Here is a 16,826-nt window from a genome sequence, read left to right as displayed (position 1 = left end):
GTTCTTGTAGTTAAAGTCCTATAACGACGGCTTTTCAGGCCGTAGATCTCGGAGAAAGGCCGAGTGGGAACTTATGATGGAATTTGTTATATTTTTGGGTCTGTGTTTTGTTTTAGGGGGGCTGGCGGTTGCATCTAATCCTTCCCCTTATTATGGGGTGCTAGGGTTAGTGGTAGCGGCTGTTGCGGGGTGTGGTTGATTGGTGAGTTTGGGGGTTTCTTTCGTATCTTTGGTGCTGGTTATGGTATATTTAGGGGGAATGTTGGTAGTGTTTGTTTATTCGGTGTCTTTAGCGGCGGATCCGTATCCTGAGGCTTGGGTAAATTGAGGGGTTGTTGGTTATGGTTTTGGGATGGCTTTGGTTGTTATTGTGGGGCTTGCTATGGGGGGTGTTTTAGAGCTCCTGGTAGATGGGGGGACAGTGAATAGTGGAGGTTTGTTGTCGGTTCGGTCAGACTTTAGCGGGGTGGCTGTGCTTTATTCGGAAGGGGTTGGGCTGCTTCTGATTGGGGGGTGAGGGTTGCTGTTGACTTTGTTTGTGGTATTGGAGCTTGTGCGGGGGTTATCTCGGGGGGCGATTCGGGCTGTGTAGGGGGAGGAAGGGGGGAAAAGTCAGGAAGTAGTTTAGCTTAAAATACCAGCTTTGGGAGTTGGTGACAAGGGTTTGAATCCTTTCTTCCTGATGGGGTAACTCTAAGAAGGGGTTTAATCTTCAATCTTTGGCTTACAAGACCAATGTTTTTATAAACTATTAGAGTTAGTTAGAGTTTGAGGATTTTGTTCTCTAGGAGACCTGCAAGGGGGAATAGGACTAGAATGATTAGGAAGTAGGTGAATGAGGCTAGTTGCCCAATGATGATGAATGGGTGTTCTACTGGTTGGCTGCCTACTCAGGTTAGGATGAGGACGTTGGTTACTAGGGCTCAGAATAAGATTTGTGAGATAGGGCGGAAGGTCATTGATCGTAGTTTTGATGTATGAAGTAGTGGGGTTAGGAATAGGACGAGAATTGAGGCGGCTAGGGCTAGTACACCTCCTAGTTTGTTTGGGATGGATCGGAGGATGGCGTAGGCAAATAGGAAGTATCATTCTGGTTTAATGTGTGGGGGTGTTACTAGGGGGTTGGCTGGTGTGAAGTTTTCTGGGTCCCCTAGGAGGTTGGGGGAGAATAGGGCTAGGGCGACTAGTAGGGAAAGTATTAGTGCGAATCCTAGGATGTCTTTGATGGTGTAGTATGGGTGGAAAGGAATTTTGTCACAATCGGGGGGGATGCCGAGTGGGTTGTTTGATCCTGTTTCGTGAAGGAAGGTGAGGTGAACTAGTGTGAGGCCTACGATAACGAATGGGAGGAGGAAATGGAGAGCGAAGAATCGGGTTAATGTGGGGTTATCTACTGAAAATCCTCCTCAGGCTCATTCTACTAGTGTTTGTCCAATGTAGGGGATTGCTGAGAATAGGTTAGTGATGACGGTAGCTCCTCAGAATGATATTTGGCCTCATGGTAGGACATATCCTACGAAGGCAGTTGCTATTAGGGTTAGTAGGAGGATAACTCCGATGTTTCAGGTTTCTTTGTTCAGGTATGAGCCGTAGTAAAGTCCTCGGCCGATGTGTAGGTAGATGCAGATGAAAAAGAAGGAGGCTCCGTTTGCATGAAGGTTGCGGATGAGTCAGCCGAATTGTACGTCTCGGCATATGTGGGCTACAGAGGAGAAGGCGAGGTTGGTGTCTGCTGTGTAGTGTATGGCTAGCAGGAGGCCTGTAACGATTTGGGTAATTAGGCATAGGCCCAGAAGAGACCCGAAGTTTCATCAAGTTGAGATGTTTGATGGTGTGGGGAGGTCAATTAGGGCATTGTTGATGATTTTTAGTAGTTGGTGGTTTTTACGAAGGTTGGGGGCCATTTGGGTTGGTTCTGTATGTAGATATAAGTATAATGAGGATAGATAGAGCGAATGCTCCCAGGTAGGCTTTGATTAGGCCGGTGTGGAGGGTGGTGGCAGTTTTGGCTGCTGTTTGTTGTAGGTTAGCTAGTCCTTCTGGGCCGAATACTTTGTATCAGGAGAGGTCGATTAAATGGGAGGCGATGTTTTGTCCTCCGCTTAGGATTTTGGTTATGCTGAGGCGGTGTGCTAGAGGGTTGAAATATCCTAAGGATACAGAGAAATTTGAGAGGGTGGTCTGTTTTGTTAGAATGAGGGTTTGGGCTATTTTTGAGATTTCTAGGGCTAAAGCAATGCCTAGGGCGGTGACTGCTAGGGCTGTCATTTTGATGGATAGAGGTATTGTCATTGGAGGGGTTTTTGTGGGGATGATGAAGGAGGTGATTAGGAATCCTGCTATAATGCTTCCTAATGCAAGGCGAGTAATGGGGGAGGTCACTGCTGGGTTGTTTTCATTTATAGGGGTTAAGGGAGGAATCCGAACGAAGCCGGTCTGTACTAGTACGGTTATACGGATTGTATATACTGCAGTGAAGGAGGTGGCTAGTAGGGTTAGGAGGAGGGCTCAAGCGTTTAGGTATGATGTGCTTAAGCTCTCGATGATTTGGTCTTTTGAATAGAATCCTGCTAGGAATGGGGTCCCTATTAGGGCGAGGTTGCCGATGGTGAGGCATGAAGTGGTTGTGGGGAGTATTTTTTGGAGTCCTCCTATTTTTCGGATGTCCTGCTCTCCGTTTAGGCTGTGAATGATGGAACCGGAACATAGGAAGAGCATAGCTTTGAAGAATGCATGGGTTGAGATGTGTAGGAAAGCTAGTTCGGGGAGGTTTAGTCCGATTGTGACTATTATAAGGCCTAATTGGCTGGAGGTGGAGAAGGCAATGATTTTTTTAATGTCGTTTTGTGTTAGAGCACATGTAGCTGCGAATAGTGTTGATAATGCGCCTAAACATAGGCATAGGGTTAGGGCGGTTTGGTTGTTGTGGAATAGTGGGTAGGTTCGGATAAGTAGGAAAATTCCTGCTACTACTATTGTGCTGGAGTGTAGGAGTGCGGATACGGGAGTTGGCCCTTCTATGGCAGCTGGGAGTCAGGGGTGTAATCCAAATTGGGCTGATTTGCCAGTTGCAGCTAGGATTAGGCCTAGTAGTGGGAGGGTTGGGGTTTGGTTTGGGGAGGAGAGTTGATGGATTTCTCAGGTGTTTATGGTAGATGCTAGTCATGCTATGCAGAGGATGAGGCCGATGTCTCCGACTCGGTTGTACAGTACGGCTTGGAGAGCGGCGGTGTTGGCTTCTGCTCGTCCGTATCATCAGCTGATTAGGAGGAAGGATATAATTCCGACTCCTTCTCAGCCAATGAACAGTACGAATAGGTTGTTGGCGATAATTAGGATGAGTATTGCGATTAGGAAAAATAGTAGGTAAGTAAAGAATTTTGTGATATACGGATCTGAGGCTATGTATCATGTTGCGAATTGTAGGATGGATCATGATACGAATAGTGCGATGGGGAAGAAGGTTAGTGAGTAGAAGTCTATTTTTAGGCTTACGGGAATTTTAAAGTTTATGATGTATTTTCATTCTCAGACAGTGGTTAGGCTTTCTGTCCCTGAGTGGATGTAAATTGTTATTGGGATTAGGCTGATTAGGAAGGAAGTTTTAACTGTGTTTGTGATGGTGATGGGGGTGTTTTTGAGGTTGTTGGATAGGAGAGGAAATAGGATGGGGGTGAAGAGGGTTGCTAGGGTTAGGAGTATGAATGTGTTTAGGACTAGTGATAGGTCCATTACTTTCACTTGGATTTGCACCAAGATGAGTGGCTCCTAAGACCATTGGATTGCTATTATCCTTTGAAAGTAAGGAGACTGAGGTTTTATGCTCAGATGCAAGAGTTAGCAGTTCTCGTTGGTTTGACCTCTCCTCGGCGAGTAAGAAGGGTTTAACTTCTATTTTTAGAATCACAGTCTAATGTTTTGGTTGAAACTATACTTGCATATAGGAAGGCCAGAGATTAGTTCAGGTTTTAGGATGAGAAGTATTATGGGGATTATGTGTAGGGCTATGAGGAGGTGCTCTCGGGTAGATGTGTTTTGGATTGATGTGATGTGGGATGGGAGTGCGCCTCGTTGCGTGGTAATAAGTATGTATAGGGTGTATGAGGCGGTGAGTAGGATTGCGCCTCCTGTGAGTACGATTGTGAAGGCAGATCAGTTGAATAGTGCGATCACGATGGTTAATTCTGCTATTAGGTTGGTTGTTGGTGGTAGGGCTATGTTTGTTAGGTTGGCTAGTAGTCATCATGTGGCTATTAAGGGTAGGAGGGATTGAAGACCTCGTGTGAGTAGAAGGATTCGACTGTGGGTTCGTTCGTAGTTGGTGTTAGCTAGGCAAAATAGTATTGAGGAAGTTAGGCCGTGGGAGATTATTAGGATTATTGCCCCTGAAAATGCTCATTGGGTTTGGATCATGGTGGCAGCGATGACAAGTCCTATGTGGCTGACGGATGAGTAAGCAATTAGTGATTTTAGGTCGATTTGTCGTAAGCAGATGGCGCTGGTTATTAGTGCTCCTCATAGTGCTAAGGTGATAAATGGGTAGTGGAGGTTGTTTGATGTTGGATCTACTAGGGCGGTGACTCGTATGATGCCGTATCCTCCGAGTTTTAGGAGTAGGGCTGCTAGTAGTATGGATCCGGCAATTGGGGCTTCTACGTGGGCTTTGGGGAGTCACAGGTGGAGTCCGTATAGGGGAGCTTTGACTATGAAGGCTAGGAGTAGAGCTAGGCTTGCGGCTAGGCCGGATCAGGAGTTGTTTATGGTAGGGTGGGAGAGCTTTAGTATGGGAAAGTATAGAGTGCCGATTTGATTGTGTAGGTGGAGGATGGCGATTAGTAGTGGTAGTGAGCTGGCGAGTGTATAGAATAGTAGGTAGATGCCCGCGTTTAGGCGTTCTGGTTGGTTTCCTCATCGTGTAATGAGGATAAGAGTGGGGATTAGTGTTGCTTCAAACGCGATGTAGAAGAGTATCAGTTCTGAGGCGGAGAAGGCTAGGAGGATGAATAGTTGGGCTAGGATTATTGTTGTGGTGAAGATTCGTTTGCGGATTGTGGGTTCTAGCTCTAGATGGTTCTGGCTTGCTATAATTATGAGTGGGAGGAGTCAGCAGGAGAGTACTAGTAGTGGAGAGGAAATTTGGTCGACGGAGGTTCATGGAGTGAGGGTTTTGCTTGGGTAGTATGTTGGTGCGAGTCATTGGAGGCTGGCGGTAGCAATTAGTAGGCTGTATAGGGTGGTGTTTGTTCATAGATGTTTACGTGGGGAGAAGAAGGTTAAGGGGAGGAGTATTGTGGTTGGAATAATAATTTTTAGCATTGTAGGAGGTTGAAGTTGTGTAGGTGGTCAGAGCCGTGGGTTCGGGTGGAGGCTACTAGTAGGGCTAGCCCTGTGCCTGCCTCGCAGGCGGAGAATGTCAGTATGAGGATTGGTAGGAGAGTGGAGGATGATGACTGTATTTGGATGGGTCATATGGCTAGGGCTACGTACATGGATAGTATTATGCTTTCCAAGCATAGTAGGGCTGAGATTAGGTGAGTTCGGTGGAAGGCTAGGCCTAGGGTGCTTAGGGTGAAGGCTGAGTAGAAGCTTAGGTGGAGGTAGGACATAAAGAAAGTTATAGGTTGGATACTATAATTTGTTGAGTCGAAATCAACTGTCTTGGTTAGACTAACTTTCTGTTATTCTGCTCACTCTAAACCCCCTTGAAGTCATTCGTATACTAGTCCTAGCGTAAGGAGGAAGATGAGTGAGGAGGCCCAAATTAGGGTGGTAGTGGGGGATTGTAATTGGGTGGCTCATGGCAGTGGAAGGAGTAGGGCGATTTCTAGGTCGAATAGGAGGAATAGGATGGCTACTAGGAAAAAGCGGATTGAAAATGGGAGGCGAGCGGATCCTAGGGGGTCAAAGCCGCATTCGTATGGGGATAGTTTCTCTGAGTCTGGGTTTATTTGGGCTAATCAGAAGTTTAGTGTAGTTAGGAGGATGCTTAGGGCTAGTGATAGGGTGAATATGAATAGGACTATGTTAATTACTCTTCTCTGGATTTAAACCAGATTTTAAGGATTGGAAGTCGATTGTAATTAATATACTAGAAGAGTAAGATCCTCATCAGTAGATGAAAATGTAGAGGAATAGTCATACAACGTCTACGAAATGTCAGTATCAGGCTGCTGCCTCGAACCCAAAGTGGTGGTTTGATGTGAAGTGGTATTTGATTAGGCGTAGCAGGCATACTAGTAGGAATGTAGAGCCAATGATCACATGCAGCCCGTGGAATCCAGTGGCGACGAAAAAGGTTGAGCCGTAGACTCCATCGGCGATGGAGAAGGGGGCTTCGTAGTATTCTATGGCTTGGAGGGCTGTGAAGTAAAAGCCTAGAAGGACTGTTAGTAGGAGGGCTTGGATTGCCTGTTTTCGGTTTGCTTCTGTGATGCTGTGGTGTGCTCATGTGACAGTAACTCCTGAGGCTAAGAGAATGGCGGTGTTTAGGAGGGGGACTTCCATGGGGTTTAGGGGCTTAATTCCGACGGGTGGTCATTGTCCTCCTAGTTCTGGAGTGGGGGCTAGGCTTGAGTGGAAGAAGGCCCAGAAAAAGCCTAGGAAGAAGAAGGCTTCTGATGTAATGAATAGGACTATGCCGTATCGTAGTCCTTTTTGTACTATGGGGGTGTGGTGGCCCTGGAATGTGCTTTCTCGTACAATATCTCGTCATCATTGGAATATAACTAGGATGGTGGCGAGTAGTCCTAGGATTAGGAGTCGGGGGGAGTTGTAGTGGAATCATATTGTCAATCCTGAGGTGACTAAGAGGGCGGCGGCAGCTCCGAGGATAGGTCACGGGCTGGGGTCTACTATATGGTAAGAGTGTGCTTGGTGAGCCATTGGTGGGGTTAAATGTTTTCTTGTAGGTAGAGGCTGAGGAGTAGGACAAACACGTAAGCTTGGATTATTGCTACTGCTACTTCTAGGATGGTTAGTAAGAAGAGAACTAGTAAGGTTAAGAGGGAGACTATTGGTATTGTTGAGAATAGGGCTGTTGTGGCTGTGGAGATGAGCTGGATTAGGAGGTGTCCTGCTGTGAGGTTGGCAGTCAGGCGGACGCCCAGGGCTAATGGACGGATAAGTAGGCTTGTTGTTTCGATTAGAATTAGTGCTGGGATTAGTGGGGTTGGAGTGCCTTCTGGCAAGAGGTGGCCCAGGGATGCGGAGGGTTGGTTTCGTAGTCCTGTTAGAAGGGTGGCGAGTCATAGGGGGAAAGCTAGGGCCAGGTTTATGGATAGTTGGGTGGTTGGGGTGAATGTGTATGGCAATAGGCCTAGTAGGTTGATGAGTAGCAAGAAGATTATGAGGGATGTTAGGATTAGGGCTCATTTGTGTCCTTTTTTGTCTAAAGGTATTATTAGTTGTTTTGTGACTAGGTTGATGAATCATAATTGCAGAGTTGAGAGTCGGTTGGTAATTCATCGGTTGTCTAGGGAGGGTAGTAGTAGGGCTGGAAATGTTATTGAGATGAGAATTAGTGGGATTCCTAGGAGGGATGGGCTTGAGAATTGGTCGAAAAAGCTTAGGTTCATGGTCAGACTCAAGGTGTGGTGCTTGGGGTAGTAATTGGTTTGTTAGATGGGGGGTTTATTGTTACGAACGATAGAAGTTTGGGTTGGATAATCAGGGAGTAGGTGAGTCATGAAGTGAGCATGATAAAAAATCATGGGTTGGGGTTTAGTTGAGGCATATCATTAAGGAGGGGGAGAGCCCTCTTTCTTTAGCTTAAAAGGCTAACGCTGGTTCATAGCTTCTTAATGATTAGGATGATATTAGGGTAGATCAGCTCTCGAAGTTGGCGAGTGGAGTGGATTCTACTACGATTGGTATAAAGCTGTGGTTAGCTCCGCAGATTTCTGAGCATTGTCCGTAGAAAACTCCGGGTCGGGAGGCAAGGAAGGAGGTTTGGTTGAGGCGTCCTGGGATTGCGTCGGTTTTTACTCCTAGGCTGGGGACGGCTCATGAGTGGAGTACGTCGTCTGCTGTGACAATGACTCGGATGGAGGAGCTTATGGGGACAACAACGCGATGGTCTACTTCTAGTAGACGGAAATGTCCTCGGGGTAGGTCTGCTGTAGGGATTATGTAAGAGTCAAATGTTAGGTCTTTTAGGTCGGTGTATTCGTATGTTCAGTATCATTGGTGGCCGATGGCTTTTAGGGTCAGGTCGGGTTCGTTGATTTCATCCATCATGTAGAGGATTCGTAGTGATGGTAAAGCTAGTGTGACTAGTACTATGGCTGGGAGGATTGTTCAGACGAGTTCGATTTCCTGTGCATCGACTGTGCTGGATGATAGTTTTTCTGTTAGTATTAGGGTCAGTAGGTAGAGGACTAAGCTGCAGATTGCTAGGGCGATTATTAGGGCGTGATCGTGAAAGCCTATAAGTTCTTCTATGATGGGGGAGGAGGCGTCTTGGAAGTTGAGTTGTGAGTGGTTGGCCATGGTGAGTGAGGAGGTGTGCTGGGTTTTCACCTGCAATTTAGTCTTGACAAGGCTATGTAATTATTTTACTAACACCTCTTTATGAGAAAGAAGCATAAGTGGTCTATGCGGTTGGCTTGAAACCAACATATGGGGGTTCGACTCCTTCCTTTCTTGGACTTGGACGAAGGCTGGTTCTTCGAAGGTGTGGAAGGGGGGTGGGCAGCCGTGGATTCATTCAACGTTTGTGCTTGTCAGCTCTGGTTGTAGGACTTTACGCTTTGATGCGAAGGCTTCTCAGATGATGAAGACTAGCATAATTACGGCTGTTAGGGAGATTAGTGAGCCTACGGAGGAGATGGCGTTTCATAGTGTGTAGGCGTCTGGGTAGTCTGAGTATCGTCGTGGTATACCGGCTAGGCCTAGGAAGTGTTGGGGGAAGAAGGTTAGGTTCACGCCTACGAATATTACTCCGAAGTGGGCTTTGGCTCATGTTGAGTGAAGGGTATATCCGGTAAATAGAGGGAATCAGTGTGTGAAACCTGCCAGGATTGCAAAGACTGCTCCTATTGATAGGACATAGTGGAAGTGGGCAACTACGTAGTAGGTGTCGTGCAGGGCGATGTCCAGGGAGGAGTTTGCCAGTACGATTCCTGTTAGCCCTCCAATGGTGAATAGGAAGATGAAGCCTAGGGCTCATAGTATAGGGGGATCTCATTTGATTGTACCTCCGTGTAAGGTAGCCAGTCAGCTGAATACTTTAATGCCGGTAGGAATAGCGATGATTATAGTAGCGGATGTGAAGTATGCTCGAGTGTCAACGTCCATGCCTACTGTGAATATGTGGTGGGCTCAGACGATGAACCCTAGGAATCCGATGGACAGTATTGCTCATACTATTCCTATGTAGCCGAAAGGTTCTTTTTTTCCGGCGTAGTATGTTACTACGTGGGAGATGATTCCGAATCCTGGGAGAATTAGGATGTAGACTTCTGGGTGTCCGAAGAATCAGAAGAGGTGTTGGTATAAAACAGGGTCTCCTCCTCCTGCAGGATCAAAGAATGTAGTGTTGAGGTTACGGTCTGTGAGGAGTATTGTGATACCGGCAGCTAGTACTGGCAGAGAGAGTAGCAGTAGGACTGCGGTGATTAGGACTGATCAAACGAATAGTGGGGTTTGATATTGTGAGAGGGCAGGAGGTTTTATGTTGATTGCTGTTGTAATGAAGTTGATTGCACCTAGGATTGAAGAGATACCGGCTAGGTGTAGGGAGAAAATTGCCAGGTCGACTGAAGCTCCGGCGTGGGCTAGGTTGCCGGCTAGCGGGGGGTACACGGTTCAGCCTGTGCCTGCTCCTGCTTCAACTGTAGATGATGCTAGTAGGAGGAGGAAGGATGGGGGCAGTAGTCAGAAACTTATGTTGTTTATTCGGGGGAATGCTATGTCTGGAGCTCCGATTATTAGGGGAACTAGTCAGTTTCCGAATCCCCCAATTATGATGGGCACGACTATGAAGAAGATTATTACGAAAGCATGAGCAGTGACGACTACATTGTAGACTTGGTCGTCTCCTAGGAGGGCTCCGGGTTGACCTAGCTCTGCTCGAATAAGGAGGCTTAGGGCGGTACCTACTATTCCGGCTCATGCGCCAAAAATTAGGTATAGTGTTCCGATATCTTTGTGGTTGGTCGAGAATAGTCATCGGTTGATGAATGTCATAGGTAAGATGGCTGAGTGTATAAGCGTTAGGCTGTAGTCCTTTTTACAGAGGTTCAATTCCTCTTCTTATCGGCTCTGTAGTGAAGTTCATAGTGAGTTGCAAGCTCATTGATGTGCATTAATCATGCGCCGGGGCCTGTTAGGCAGAAGCCCGTTGGTTGAGGCATATAGCTGTTAACTATAGTATCATGGGATCAAAGCCCATCTGTCTAGGGGCATTGAGGAAGGTCCTAGCTTAATTAAAGTATCTGAGTTGCATTCAGAGGATGCAGGGTAATGTCCTGCGGATCTTAGCAGAAACTAAGAGGGTTTAACTCTTGTTTAAGGCTTTGAAGGCCTTCGGTTTAAGTAATCCTAAGTTTCTTAGATGATAGCGAGAATTATGGGGGAGGCAGGCAGTAGGGTAACGGACATGGTGGTTAGGATGGCGATTAGTGTTGGGGTTGGTTTGTGGGTGTGTCACTGTTTCATGTGGTTTGTAGTGTGTGGGGGGAGTGTGATTGTTGTGCAGTAGGCTAAGCGGAGGTAGAAGAACAGGCTTAGTAGGGAGAGGAGTGAGATGATTGTAGCTGCTGGGGCCATGTCTTGTTTGGTTAGTTCTTGAATGATGAGTCATTTGGGGAGGAATCCCGTTAGAGGGGGGAGTCCTGCAAGTGAGAGTAGAGTTAGGAGCAGTATTGCGTTTAGTGATGGTATTTTGGTTCATGCTGTTATTAGAGTAGATAGTTTTAGGACTTTCATTGAGTTTATGGTGAGGAATACAGTTGTAGTTATTAGTGCATATAGGTAGAAGTTGAGAAGGGTGAGTTTAGGGTTGTAGGCGAGGATAATTGCTATTCAGCCTAGGTGGGAAATGGATGAGAAAGCTAGAATTTTTCGGATTTGTGTCTGGTTGAGTCCTATTCATCCCCCTAAGGCAGTTGAAAGGATGGCTATGGTGGTTAGTAATGTGGGGTTTAGCGAGGGTGAAGTTATGTATAATAGTGTTATTGGCGGGAGTTTTATGGCAGTGGATAGCAGGAGGCCGGTGGTAAGAGGGGAGCCTTGCAGCACTTCTGGGAATCAGAAATGGAAGGGTACTAGTCCTAGTTTTATTGCGATAGCTGAAGTTAGGATTAGGCAGGATGTTGGGTGGGTGAGTTGGGTAATGTCTCATTGTCCCGTGCATCATGCGTTAGTCATACTGGAGAATAGGACTAGGGCAGAAGCAGCTGCTTGTACTAGGAAATACTTAGTAGCGGCTTCAATGGCCCGCGGGTGGTGGGATTTTGAGATTAGCGGTAAAATGGCTAGTGTGTTAATTTCCAGGCCGGCCCAGGCCATGATTCAGTGGTTGCTCGAGATTGTGATGGTAGTTCCTAGGAGTAGGCTAGTGATGAAAATTAGTTTTGCCTGGGGATTCATTAGTAGGGGAAGGGGTTAAACCATCATTTTCGGGGTATGGGCCCGATAGCTTGTTTAGCTGACCCTACTAGAAAGTAATATAAGGGAAGTATGGAGGATTTTGATTCCTCTAGTGCGGGTTCGACTCCTGCTTTTCTAAGTGCAAGGAAATGAGAGGGTTGGTATACCTCCATGTTCACTTTATCATAGTGACCCTTAGCATTCAGGCACATTTCCGCTGAAGGTCTTAGGTAGGGAGGCAGGCCCGCGTAGCAAATTGGTATGCTGGTGTGTCAGAGGCATAGTGCTAGTGTGAGCGGGAGGAAATTTTTTCATAGTAGGTGCATTAGTTGGTCGTATCGGAATCGAGGGTAGGAGGCGCGGATTCATAAGAATCCTGCTGATAGAAGTAAGACTTTTGTGGCTAAGACTACAGGGAACAGCTCTTGGGGGAGGTTGAATAGGCTTGGGTTAAAGAATAGAATTGTGGTTAGCGTGTTTATAAGTATAATATTGGCGTACTCGGCTAGGAAAAAAAGGGCGAATGGTCCTGCTGCATACTCTACGTTGAACCCCGAGACAAGCTCTGACTCTCCTTCCGTTAGGTCGAAGGGAGCGCGGTTAGTTTCGGCCAGTGTGGATACGTATCATATTATGGCGAGGGGTCAGCAGGCGAAGATAAGGTAAAGGGGTTCTTGGGTGACTGCAAGGGCACTAAGGGTGTAGTTTCCGCTGAGGAGCACTACAGATAGGAGGATGATTGCTAGGGTTACTTCGTAAGAGATTGTTTGGGCTACGGCTCGCAGTGCACCGATTAGGGCGTATTTTGAGTTGGAGGCTCATCCTGATCATAAAATGGAGTATACTGCTAGACTTGACATGGCCAGTAGGAATAGAATACCTAGGTTGAGGTCTGCCAGGGAGAATGGGATGGGGAGTGGGGTTCAGATCGAGATTGCTAGGAGCAATGCTAGTATAGGGGTTGTAATGAATAGGATGGGGGAGGATGTTGAGGGCCGAATAGGCTCTTTGATGAACAATTTGATTCCATCTGCTAGGGGTTGTAGCAGTCCAAATGGACCTACAATATTTGGGCCCTTACGGCCTTGTATGTAGCTTAGGATTTTACGTTCTACTAGTGTGAGGAAAGCTACTGCAATCAGGATTGGAAGGGCATAGGAGAGGGCTATGATGAGGTTTACTAGGAGGGGGTAGTTAGTCATGGGTCAGGTTAAGCTAGGGAGAGGATTTGAACCTCTGATTTAAAGGACTTAAGCCTTTTGCATTTTCCGAGCTCTGCCACGCTAGCTGGTCCTTTTCTTGGACGTGGTGTGGTGAGATAGCCTTTTGTAATTTAGTTGGTTTCATTACTTAAGGCGAAGGCTTGCTTGTGGTATTGGCCTCACTTTTCCTATCCTTTCGTACTGGGAAGAGTTCATCATAGATAGAAACCGACCTGGATTGCTCCGGTCTGAACTCAGATCACGTAGGACTGTTAATCGTTGAACAAACGAACCCTTAGTAGCGGCTGCACCACTAGGATGTCCTGATCCAACATCGAGGTCGTAAACCTCCTCTTCGATACGGACTCTTGGAGGAGATTGCGCTGTTATCCCTGGGGTAGCTTGGTCCATTGATCAATTGTATTGGGTCTGGATGCTATTCGCACGTTGAGGGGTCGCTCTCAGTCTAGAGTTGTGGTCTAATTTTTGGAGGTTCTGTTTTTCTCCAAGGTCGCCCCAACCGAAAAACGCAGGCCAGGAGCTTGTAAGTCAGTGAACCCGGTGGGTGTGTAGGTGCTTTAAGGTGGCTGCTGGTTTTGAAGTTCCACAGGGTCTTCTCGTCTTATGTGTTTATCCCTGCTTTTGTACAGGAAGATCAATTTCACCGATTGCCTGTAAGAGACAGTTAAGACCTCGTTTAGCCATTCATACTAGTCTCGATTTATGGGACAATTGATTGCGCTACCTTTGCACGGTTAGGATACCGCGGCCGTTGAACGTGAGTCACTGGGCAGGCATCACCTTCAATACTTGTTTTTGGTTTGCTGAAGGCTATGTTTTTGGTAAACAGTCGGGCCTTGACGGGTTTGCCTAGTTCCTTTTACAGGTTTTAATCTTTCTTAATGGACGCTCCTCTGTCGGGTTAACAAGATGTTTAATACTCTGCTTGTTTGATTGGTCGTATATTGGTAGTTTGTTAATAATGTCTGGATGTAAGCTTGCGTCGAAGAGGGAGGACCCTGGTTACTCATTCTAGCATTAATTCTCCTATTAAAATAGGTTAGCCTGTTAATGGGGAGGGAGTCGTAAGGTTCTTGGATTTTTAGAGTACTGAGCTTTAACGCACTCTTTGTTGGTGGCTGCTTGAGGGCCCACAGTAAGTTGGTGTATTGGTACTTATCCGCTCGTAGAGATTGTATTCTTTTTTAAAGGAGCTGTACCCCCTTTAAATAGCCCTTAATTCGCTTCATTAGGGTTTGTGGGTTTCCTTGGAGAAGAATTAAGAGTGAACTAAGATTCGTTTCACAGGCAACCAGCTATCACCCAGCTCGATTGGCTTTTCACCTCTACTAACAAGTCATCCCACTCTTTTGCCACAGAGACGGGTTCGCTCAATAATAGCTGCTCGTAAGTAGCTCGCTTGGGTTTCGGGGTGGCAAACTTAAATTCATTTTGCTTGGTTTTTCTTGCTAGACCATGATGCAAAAGGTACAAGGGTTGATCTTTGCTGTTTTTAGCTTAGTTTTTTCACTGCTATTTCATCTTTCCCTTACGGTACGTAGTCTCTATCGCTCCAATGGTGTCTTTTCTATCGCCTATACTGGGACTAGTAAATGCTTTAGTTGGGTGTGGGAAGTAGCTTTGTTATTCCAGGTCATGTCGATTGGGCTAGAGTTTGGCATCAAGACGATCTGGTATTAGCAGATATTTTTCAGGTGTAAGCTGAATGCTTTTGTTTAAGCTACGTCTTGGTAGTCTAAGTGCACCTTCCGGTACACTTACCTTGTTACGACTTACCTCATCTTTGGCTGCATGGCTTATTAATTTATAGTGGGAGGGGGCGCCTATGAGGAGGGTGACGGGCGGTATGTACGTGCCCCAGGGCCGGCTTAAAGAGGGCTCGATTGTCCCACTTTACTGCTAAATCCGCCTTCCAGAGACAGTTTCATGTCTTTTTGCCGTTTGTTCTAATTTAGAAAATGTAGCCCATTACTTCCATTCCATAGGCTATACCTTGACCTGTCTTATTAGCGTGGTTGGGCTATTGCGCTCACTGTTAGGCCTTCAGGGGAGGTGAGCTGGCGACGGCGGTATGTAGGCTGTTTTGGCAAGGAATGGTCAGGTATATCGTGGATCATCGATTACAGAACAGGCTCCTCTAGGTGGGTTTGGGGCACCGCCAAGTCCTTAGAGTTTTAAGCGTTGGTGCTCGTAGTTCTCGGGCGGATGCTTTAGTAGGGGTAAGCATCAAGATTTAGGGCCAGGCATAGTGGGGTATCTAATCCCAGTTTGGGCCCTGGCTTTCGTGGAGTTCAATTAATCGTTGTTCTAAGATCTTCTTTAATAAGGTGGCCTTATTGACATCTTGGGCTTGCGACAGCTCAGTTGTTTTTTAATCTTAGTTACTTGGATAGCATGTGACCACTCTTTACGCCGTTATAATGTTAATTTGGGTCTCCTGTATGACCGCGGTGGCTGGCACAGGATTTACCAACCCTAATTTGCTATGGCTAAGTCAAGTTTACACTCATTGCTTAATATTAATTACTGCTGATGACCCGTGGGGGCGTGGCAATTGCAAGACGTCTTGGGCTACGGTTGTGGTGAGCCTGATGCCTGCTCCTATCTACTTGGTTAAGGTGTCCAGGGCGTCTACACTGGCGCGCGGATACTTGCATGTATATACCTAGCAAAAACTAACAGTAAGGTTAGGACTAAGTCTTTTGTCCTTGGGTGTGTATGGCAGCCGTCTTGACATCTTCAGTGTCATGCTTTTTGTAAGCTACAAGGACGCTGGTTGAAGGGTTGGATGTTTTGTGAGTATGGTTTATATTTTTGTTTGGTTTTTTGGGGGGATATGGGCAGGGGAGGATGGGGTAGTTGTTTGCCGCGCGGGGGCGGTGGTTTGTTTTAGGGAAGTTTCTGTGATTGTTTTAAGGTCATGATGAAATGATTGATATTAATTGTTTGGTTTGTTATATTAGAAAATATAGAGGAAGGTTAATTGAAAATAAATGTATGATAAATGATTTGGAAAATGTAGGGAAGTATGGTTTAATTGTTTAATGAAAATAAATAAAAAAATGTAAAGATAAAAAAAAACACGCGTAAAATGGGCTTTAAAGGCAAAGTCCCTAGAAAACGATAAAATATAAAATATGTCCGGCAACCATTACACTATCTGTTGTCTAGAGGTAGGTAGCGCGCCCTCCATGAATGGGGTCAAAGTGCATCAGTGTCAAGTTTGCGACGACCTTATCCACAGACCATGACATTCTGGGTGTTAGGGGATTCATATGTTCGGCGGTCATGTGATGGACATGTCAAGAGGAAGATATCACCTGCGACGCACTTGAAGGGCTTATTGAAGAGACGCCAAAAAAAAACAAGTGTAAGAGGTCGGTATGCCGAAATCGGTGAGAATAGGGAGGAGTATTCAACCGACCACTTGTATCTGTGAAGAGCAAGGAAGGCGGCTAGTATGGAAGGTATGATCCTGAAGTTACAACCAATAGCGCAAAAGAGCAAGTTTAGGAGATGTATGCGCCTGAAGTTCAATAACCTAAATCACCCATACGTTGAGTAGCTCGGTTCTCGTGAGAAGCGCGATCAATAGATAACCATGCTCTCTGGCTTGGGCGTGCTTGAAGGCTGTTGGTCGGGAATTTACCTAGGAGGTGGGCGAATTCAATAGACTAGGGGAATTCAAAGGTGTACAGGGACATTCCTCGTTCACTGGTTGGGAGTTGGGCATAATGGAAAGGTCCTGGGTCTGTGGGTAACGCTTGCGGCTTGGCCGTAGGTAGGATAAATTGGGCTGTATGGTACCTGAAACAAGAATGTGCCTGGAGGGTAAATTGTCCGAATAACACCCGTTTTGGAGATAATGTTTGGGCTTTTCGTGGCGTGCCATAGCGTATGGGATGGATTATCCTACATTTCATAGACTGTCTGATGTGGCGGAGGATGTCATGCATATTATACATACCCTAAAAAGCATGAAGAAAACATGCTGGGGGGGGAAGGGGGGGGGTC

General features: G+C 46.3%; 13 protein-coding genes and 24 non-coding genes across 37 annotated transcripts, besides 1 other annotated feature; 9 read left to right on the top strand and 28 right to left on the bottom strand. All coding sequences in view use genetic code 2, as the record gives it.

Moving 5' to 3' along the window:
* On the top strand, nucleotides 1–72 carry AYC17_gt22. Its single transcript has one exon. It is a non-coding gene; the product is annotated as a tRNA-Glu (tRNA).
* A 1-nt stretch (nucleotide 73) lies between these two features.
* Nucleotides 74–592, top strand: AYC17_gp01 (ND6). Its single transcript has one exon. The coding sequence runs from the start codon at nucleotides 74–76 to the stop codon at nucleotides 590–592; it is 519 nt and encodes a 172-aa protein (YP_009229164.1).
* A 21-nt stretch (nucleotides 593–613) lies between these two features.
* Nucleotides 614–683, top strand: AYC17_gt21. The gene has a single exon. It is a non-coding gene; the product is annotated as a tRNA-Pro (tRNA).
* A 6-nt stretch (nucleotides 684–689) lies between these two features.
* Nucleotides 690–758, bottom strand: AYC17_gt20. Its single transcript has one exon. It is a non-coding gene; the product is annotated as a tRNA-Thr (tRNA).
* Nucleotides 759–761: 3 nt separating this feature from the next.
* AYC17_gp02 (CYTB) lies at nucleotides 762–1,904 on the bottom strand. Its single transcript has one exon. The coding sequence runs from the start codon at nucleotides 1,902–1,904 to the stop codon at nucleotides 762–764; it is 1,143 nt and encodes a 380-aa protein (YP_009229163.1).
* Nucleotides 1,905–1,914: 10 nt separating this feature from the next.
* Nucleotides 1,915–3,732, bottom strand: AYC17_gp03 (ND5). Its single transcript has one exon. It carries the CDS (start codon nucleotides 3,730–3,732, stop codon nucleotides 1,915–1,917), a length of 1,818 nt encoding a protein of 605 aa, YP_009229162.1.
* AYC17_gt19 lies at nucleotides 3,733–3,803 on the bottom strand. Its single transcript has one exon. It is a non-coding gene; the product is annotated as a tRNA-Leu (tRNA).
* Nucleotides 3,803–3,868, bottom strand: AYC17_gt18. Its single transcript has one exon. It is a non-coding gene; the product is annotated as a tRNA-Ser (tRNA).
* AYC17_gt17 lies at nucleotides 3,869–3,938 on the bottom strand. The gene has a single exon. It is a non-coding gene; the product is annotated as a tRNA-His (tRNA).
* On the bottom strand, nucleotides 3,939–5,316 carry AYC17_gp04 (ND4). The gene has a single exon. A coding segment is annotated over exon 1 (1,378 nt).
* On the bottom strand, nucleotides 5,310–5,606 carry AYC17_gp05 (ND4L). The gene has a single exon. The coding sequence runs from the start codon at nucleotides 5,604–5,606 to the stop codon at nucleotides 5,310–5,312; it is 297 nt and encodes a 98-aa protein (YP_009229160.1).
* A 1-nt stretch (nucleotide 5,607) lies between these two features.
* Nucleotides 5,608–5,677, bottom strand: AYC17_gt16. Its single transcript has one exon. It is a non-coding gene; the product is annotated as a tRNA-Arg (tRNA).
* A 1-nt stretch (nucleotide 5,678) lies between these two features.
* On the bottom strand, nucleotides 5,679–6,029 carry AYC17_gp06 (ND3). Its single transcript has one exon. It carries the CDS (start codon nucleotides 6,027–6,029, stop codon nucleotides 5,679–5,681), a length of 351 nt encoding a protein of 116 aa, YP_009229159.1.
* On the bottom strand, nucleotides 6,030–6,098 carry AYC17_gt15. Its single transcript has one exon. It is a non-coding gene; the product is annotated as a tRNA-Gly (tRNA).
* On the bottom strand, nucleotides 6,099–6,882 carry AYC17_gp07 (COX3). Its single transcript has one exon. A coding segment is annotated over exon 1 (784 nt).
* Nucleotides 6,883–6,890: 8 nt separating this feature from the next.
* AYC17_gp08 (ATP6) lies at nucleotides 6,891–7,574 on the bottom strand. Its single transcript has one exon. It carries the CDS (start codon nucleotides 7,572–7,574, stop codon nucleotides 6,891–6,893), a length of 684 nt encoding a protein of 227 aa, YP_009229157.1.
* On the bottom strand, nucleotides 7,565–7,732 carry AYC17_gp09 (ATP8). Its single transcript has one exon. It carries the CDS (start codon nucleotides 7,730–7,732, stop codon nucleotides 7,565–7,567), a length of 168 nt encoding a protein of 55 aa, YP_009229156.1.
* Nucleotide 7,733: 1 nt separating this feature from the next.
* Nucleotides 7,734–7,802, bottom strand: AYC17_gt14. The gene has a single exon. It is a non-coding gene; the product is annotated as a tRNA-Lys (tRNA).
* Nucleotide 7,803: 1 nt separating this feature from the next.
* On the bottom strand, nucleotides 7,804–8,487 carry AYC17_gp10 (COX2). Its single transcript has one exon. The coding sequence runs from the start codon at nucleotides 8,485–8,487 to the stop codon at nucleotides 7,804–7,806; it is 684 nt and encodes a 227-aa protein (YP_009229155.1).
* An 8-nt stretch (nucleotides 8,488–8,495) lies between these two features.
* Nucleotides 8,496–8,565, bottom strand: AYC17_gt13. The gene has a single exon. It is a non-coding gene; the product is annotated as a tRNA-Asp (tRNA).
* Nucleotides 8,562–8,643, top strand: AYC17_gt12. Its single transcript has one exon. It is a non-coding gene; the product is annotated as a tRNA-Ser (tRNA).
* AYC17_gp11 (COX1) lies at nucleotides 8,635–10,185 on the bottom strand. The gene has a single exon. It carries the CDS (start codon nucleotides 10,183–10,185, stop codon nucleotides 8,635–8,637), a length of 1,551 nt encoding a protein of 516 aa, YP_009229154.1.
* Nucleotide 10,186: 1 nt separating this feature from the next.
* On the top strand, nucleotides 10,187–10,257 carry AYC17_gt11. The gene has a single exon. It is a non-coding gene; the product is annotated as a tRNA-Tyr (tRNA).
* Nucleotides 10,257–10,323, top strand: AYC17_gt10. The gene has a single exon. It is a non-coding gene; the product is annotated as a tRNA-Cys (tRNA).
* Nucleotides 10,324–10,325: 2 nt separating this feature from the next.
* On the top strand, nucleotides 10,326–10,398 carry AYC17_gt09. The gene has a single exon. It is a non-coding gene; the product is annotated as a tRNA-Asn (tRNA).
* An 11-nt stretch (nucleotides 10,399–10,409) lies between these two features.
* On the top strand, nucleotides 10,410–10,478 carry AYC17_gt08. The gene has a single exon. It is a non-coding gene; the product is annotated as a tRNA-Ala (tRNA).
* A 1-nt stretch (nucleotide 10,479) lies between these two features.
* AYC17_gt07 lies at nucleotides 10,480–10,549 on the bottom strand. The gene has a single exon. It is a non-coding gene; the product is annotated as a tRNA-Trp (tRNA).
* AYC17_gp12 (ND2) lies at nucleotides 10,550–11,589 on the bottom strand. The gene has a single exon. A coding segment is annotated over exon 1 (1,040 nt).
* AYC17_gt06 lies at nucleotides 11,590–11,658 on the bottom strand. The gene has a single exon. It is a non-coding gene; the product is annotated as a tRNA-Met (tRNA).
* Nucleotides 11,658–11,728, top strand: AYC17_gt05. The gene has a single exon. It is a non-coding gene; the product is annotated as a tRNA-Gln (tRNA).
* Nucleotides 11,729–11,730: 2 nt separating this feature from the next.
* AYC17_gt04 lies at nucleotides 11,731–11,805 on the bottom strand. Its single transcript has one exon. It is a non-coding gene; the product is annotated as a tRNA-Ile (tRNA).
* Nucleotides 11,806–11,813: 8 nt separating this feature from the next.
* On the bottom strand, nucleotides 11,814–12,791 carry AYC17_gp13 (ND1). The gene has a single exon. The coding sequence runs from the start codon at nucleotides 12,789–12,791 to the stop codon at nucleotides 11,814–11,816; it is 978 nt and encodes a 325-aa protein (YP_009229152.1).
* Nucleotides 12,792–12,802: 11 nt separating this feature from the next.
* AYC17_gt03 lies at nucleotides 12,803–12,877 on the bottom strand. The gene has a single exon. It is a non-coding gene; the product is annotated as a tRNA-Leu (tRNA).
* AYC17_gr01 lies at nucleotides 12,878–14,472 on the bottom strand. The gene has a single exon. It is a non-coding gene; the product is annotated as a 16S ribosomal RNA (ribosomal RNA).
* AYC17_gt02 lies at nucleotides 14,473–14,542 on the bottom strand. Its single transcript has one exon. It is a non-coding gene; the product is annotated as a tRNA-Val (tRNA).
* Nucleotides 14,543–15,515, bottom strand: AYC17_gr02. Its single transcript has one exon. It is a non-coding gene; the product is annotated as a 12S ribosomal RNA (ribosomal RNA).
* On the bottom strand, nucleotides 15,516–15,582 carry AYC17_gt01. The gene has a single exon. It is a non-coding gene; the product is annotated as a tRNA-Phe (tRNA).
* Nucleotides 15,583–16,826: a sequence feature (control region).

The sequence above is a fragment of the mitochondrial genome of Motacilla alba (assembly GCF_015832195.1).
Source record: "Motacilla alba mitochondrion, complete genome".
Classification (NCBI taxonomy): Eukaryota; Metazoa; Chordata; class Aves; order Passeriformes; family Motacillidae; genus Motacilla; species Motacilla alba.
This window is presented reverse-complemented; position numbering and strand designations above follow the sequence as displayed.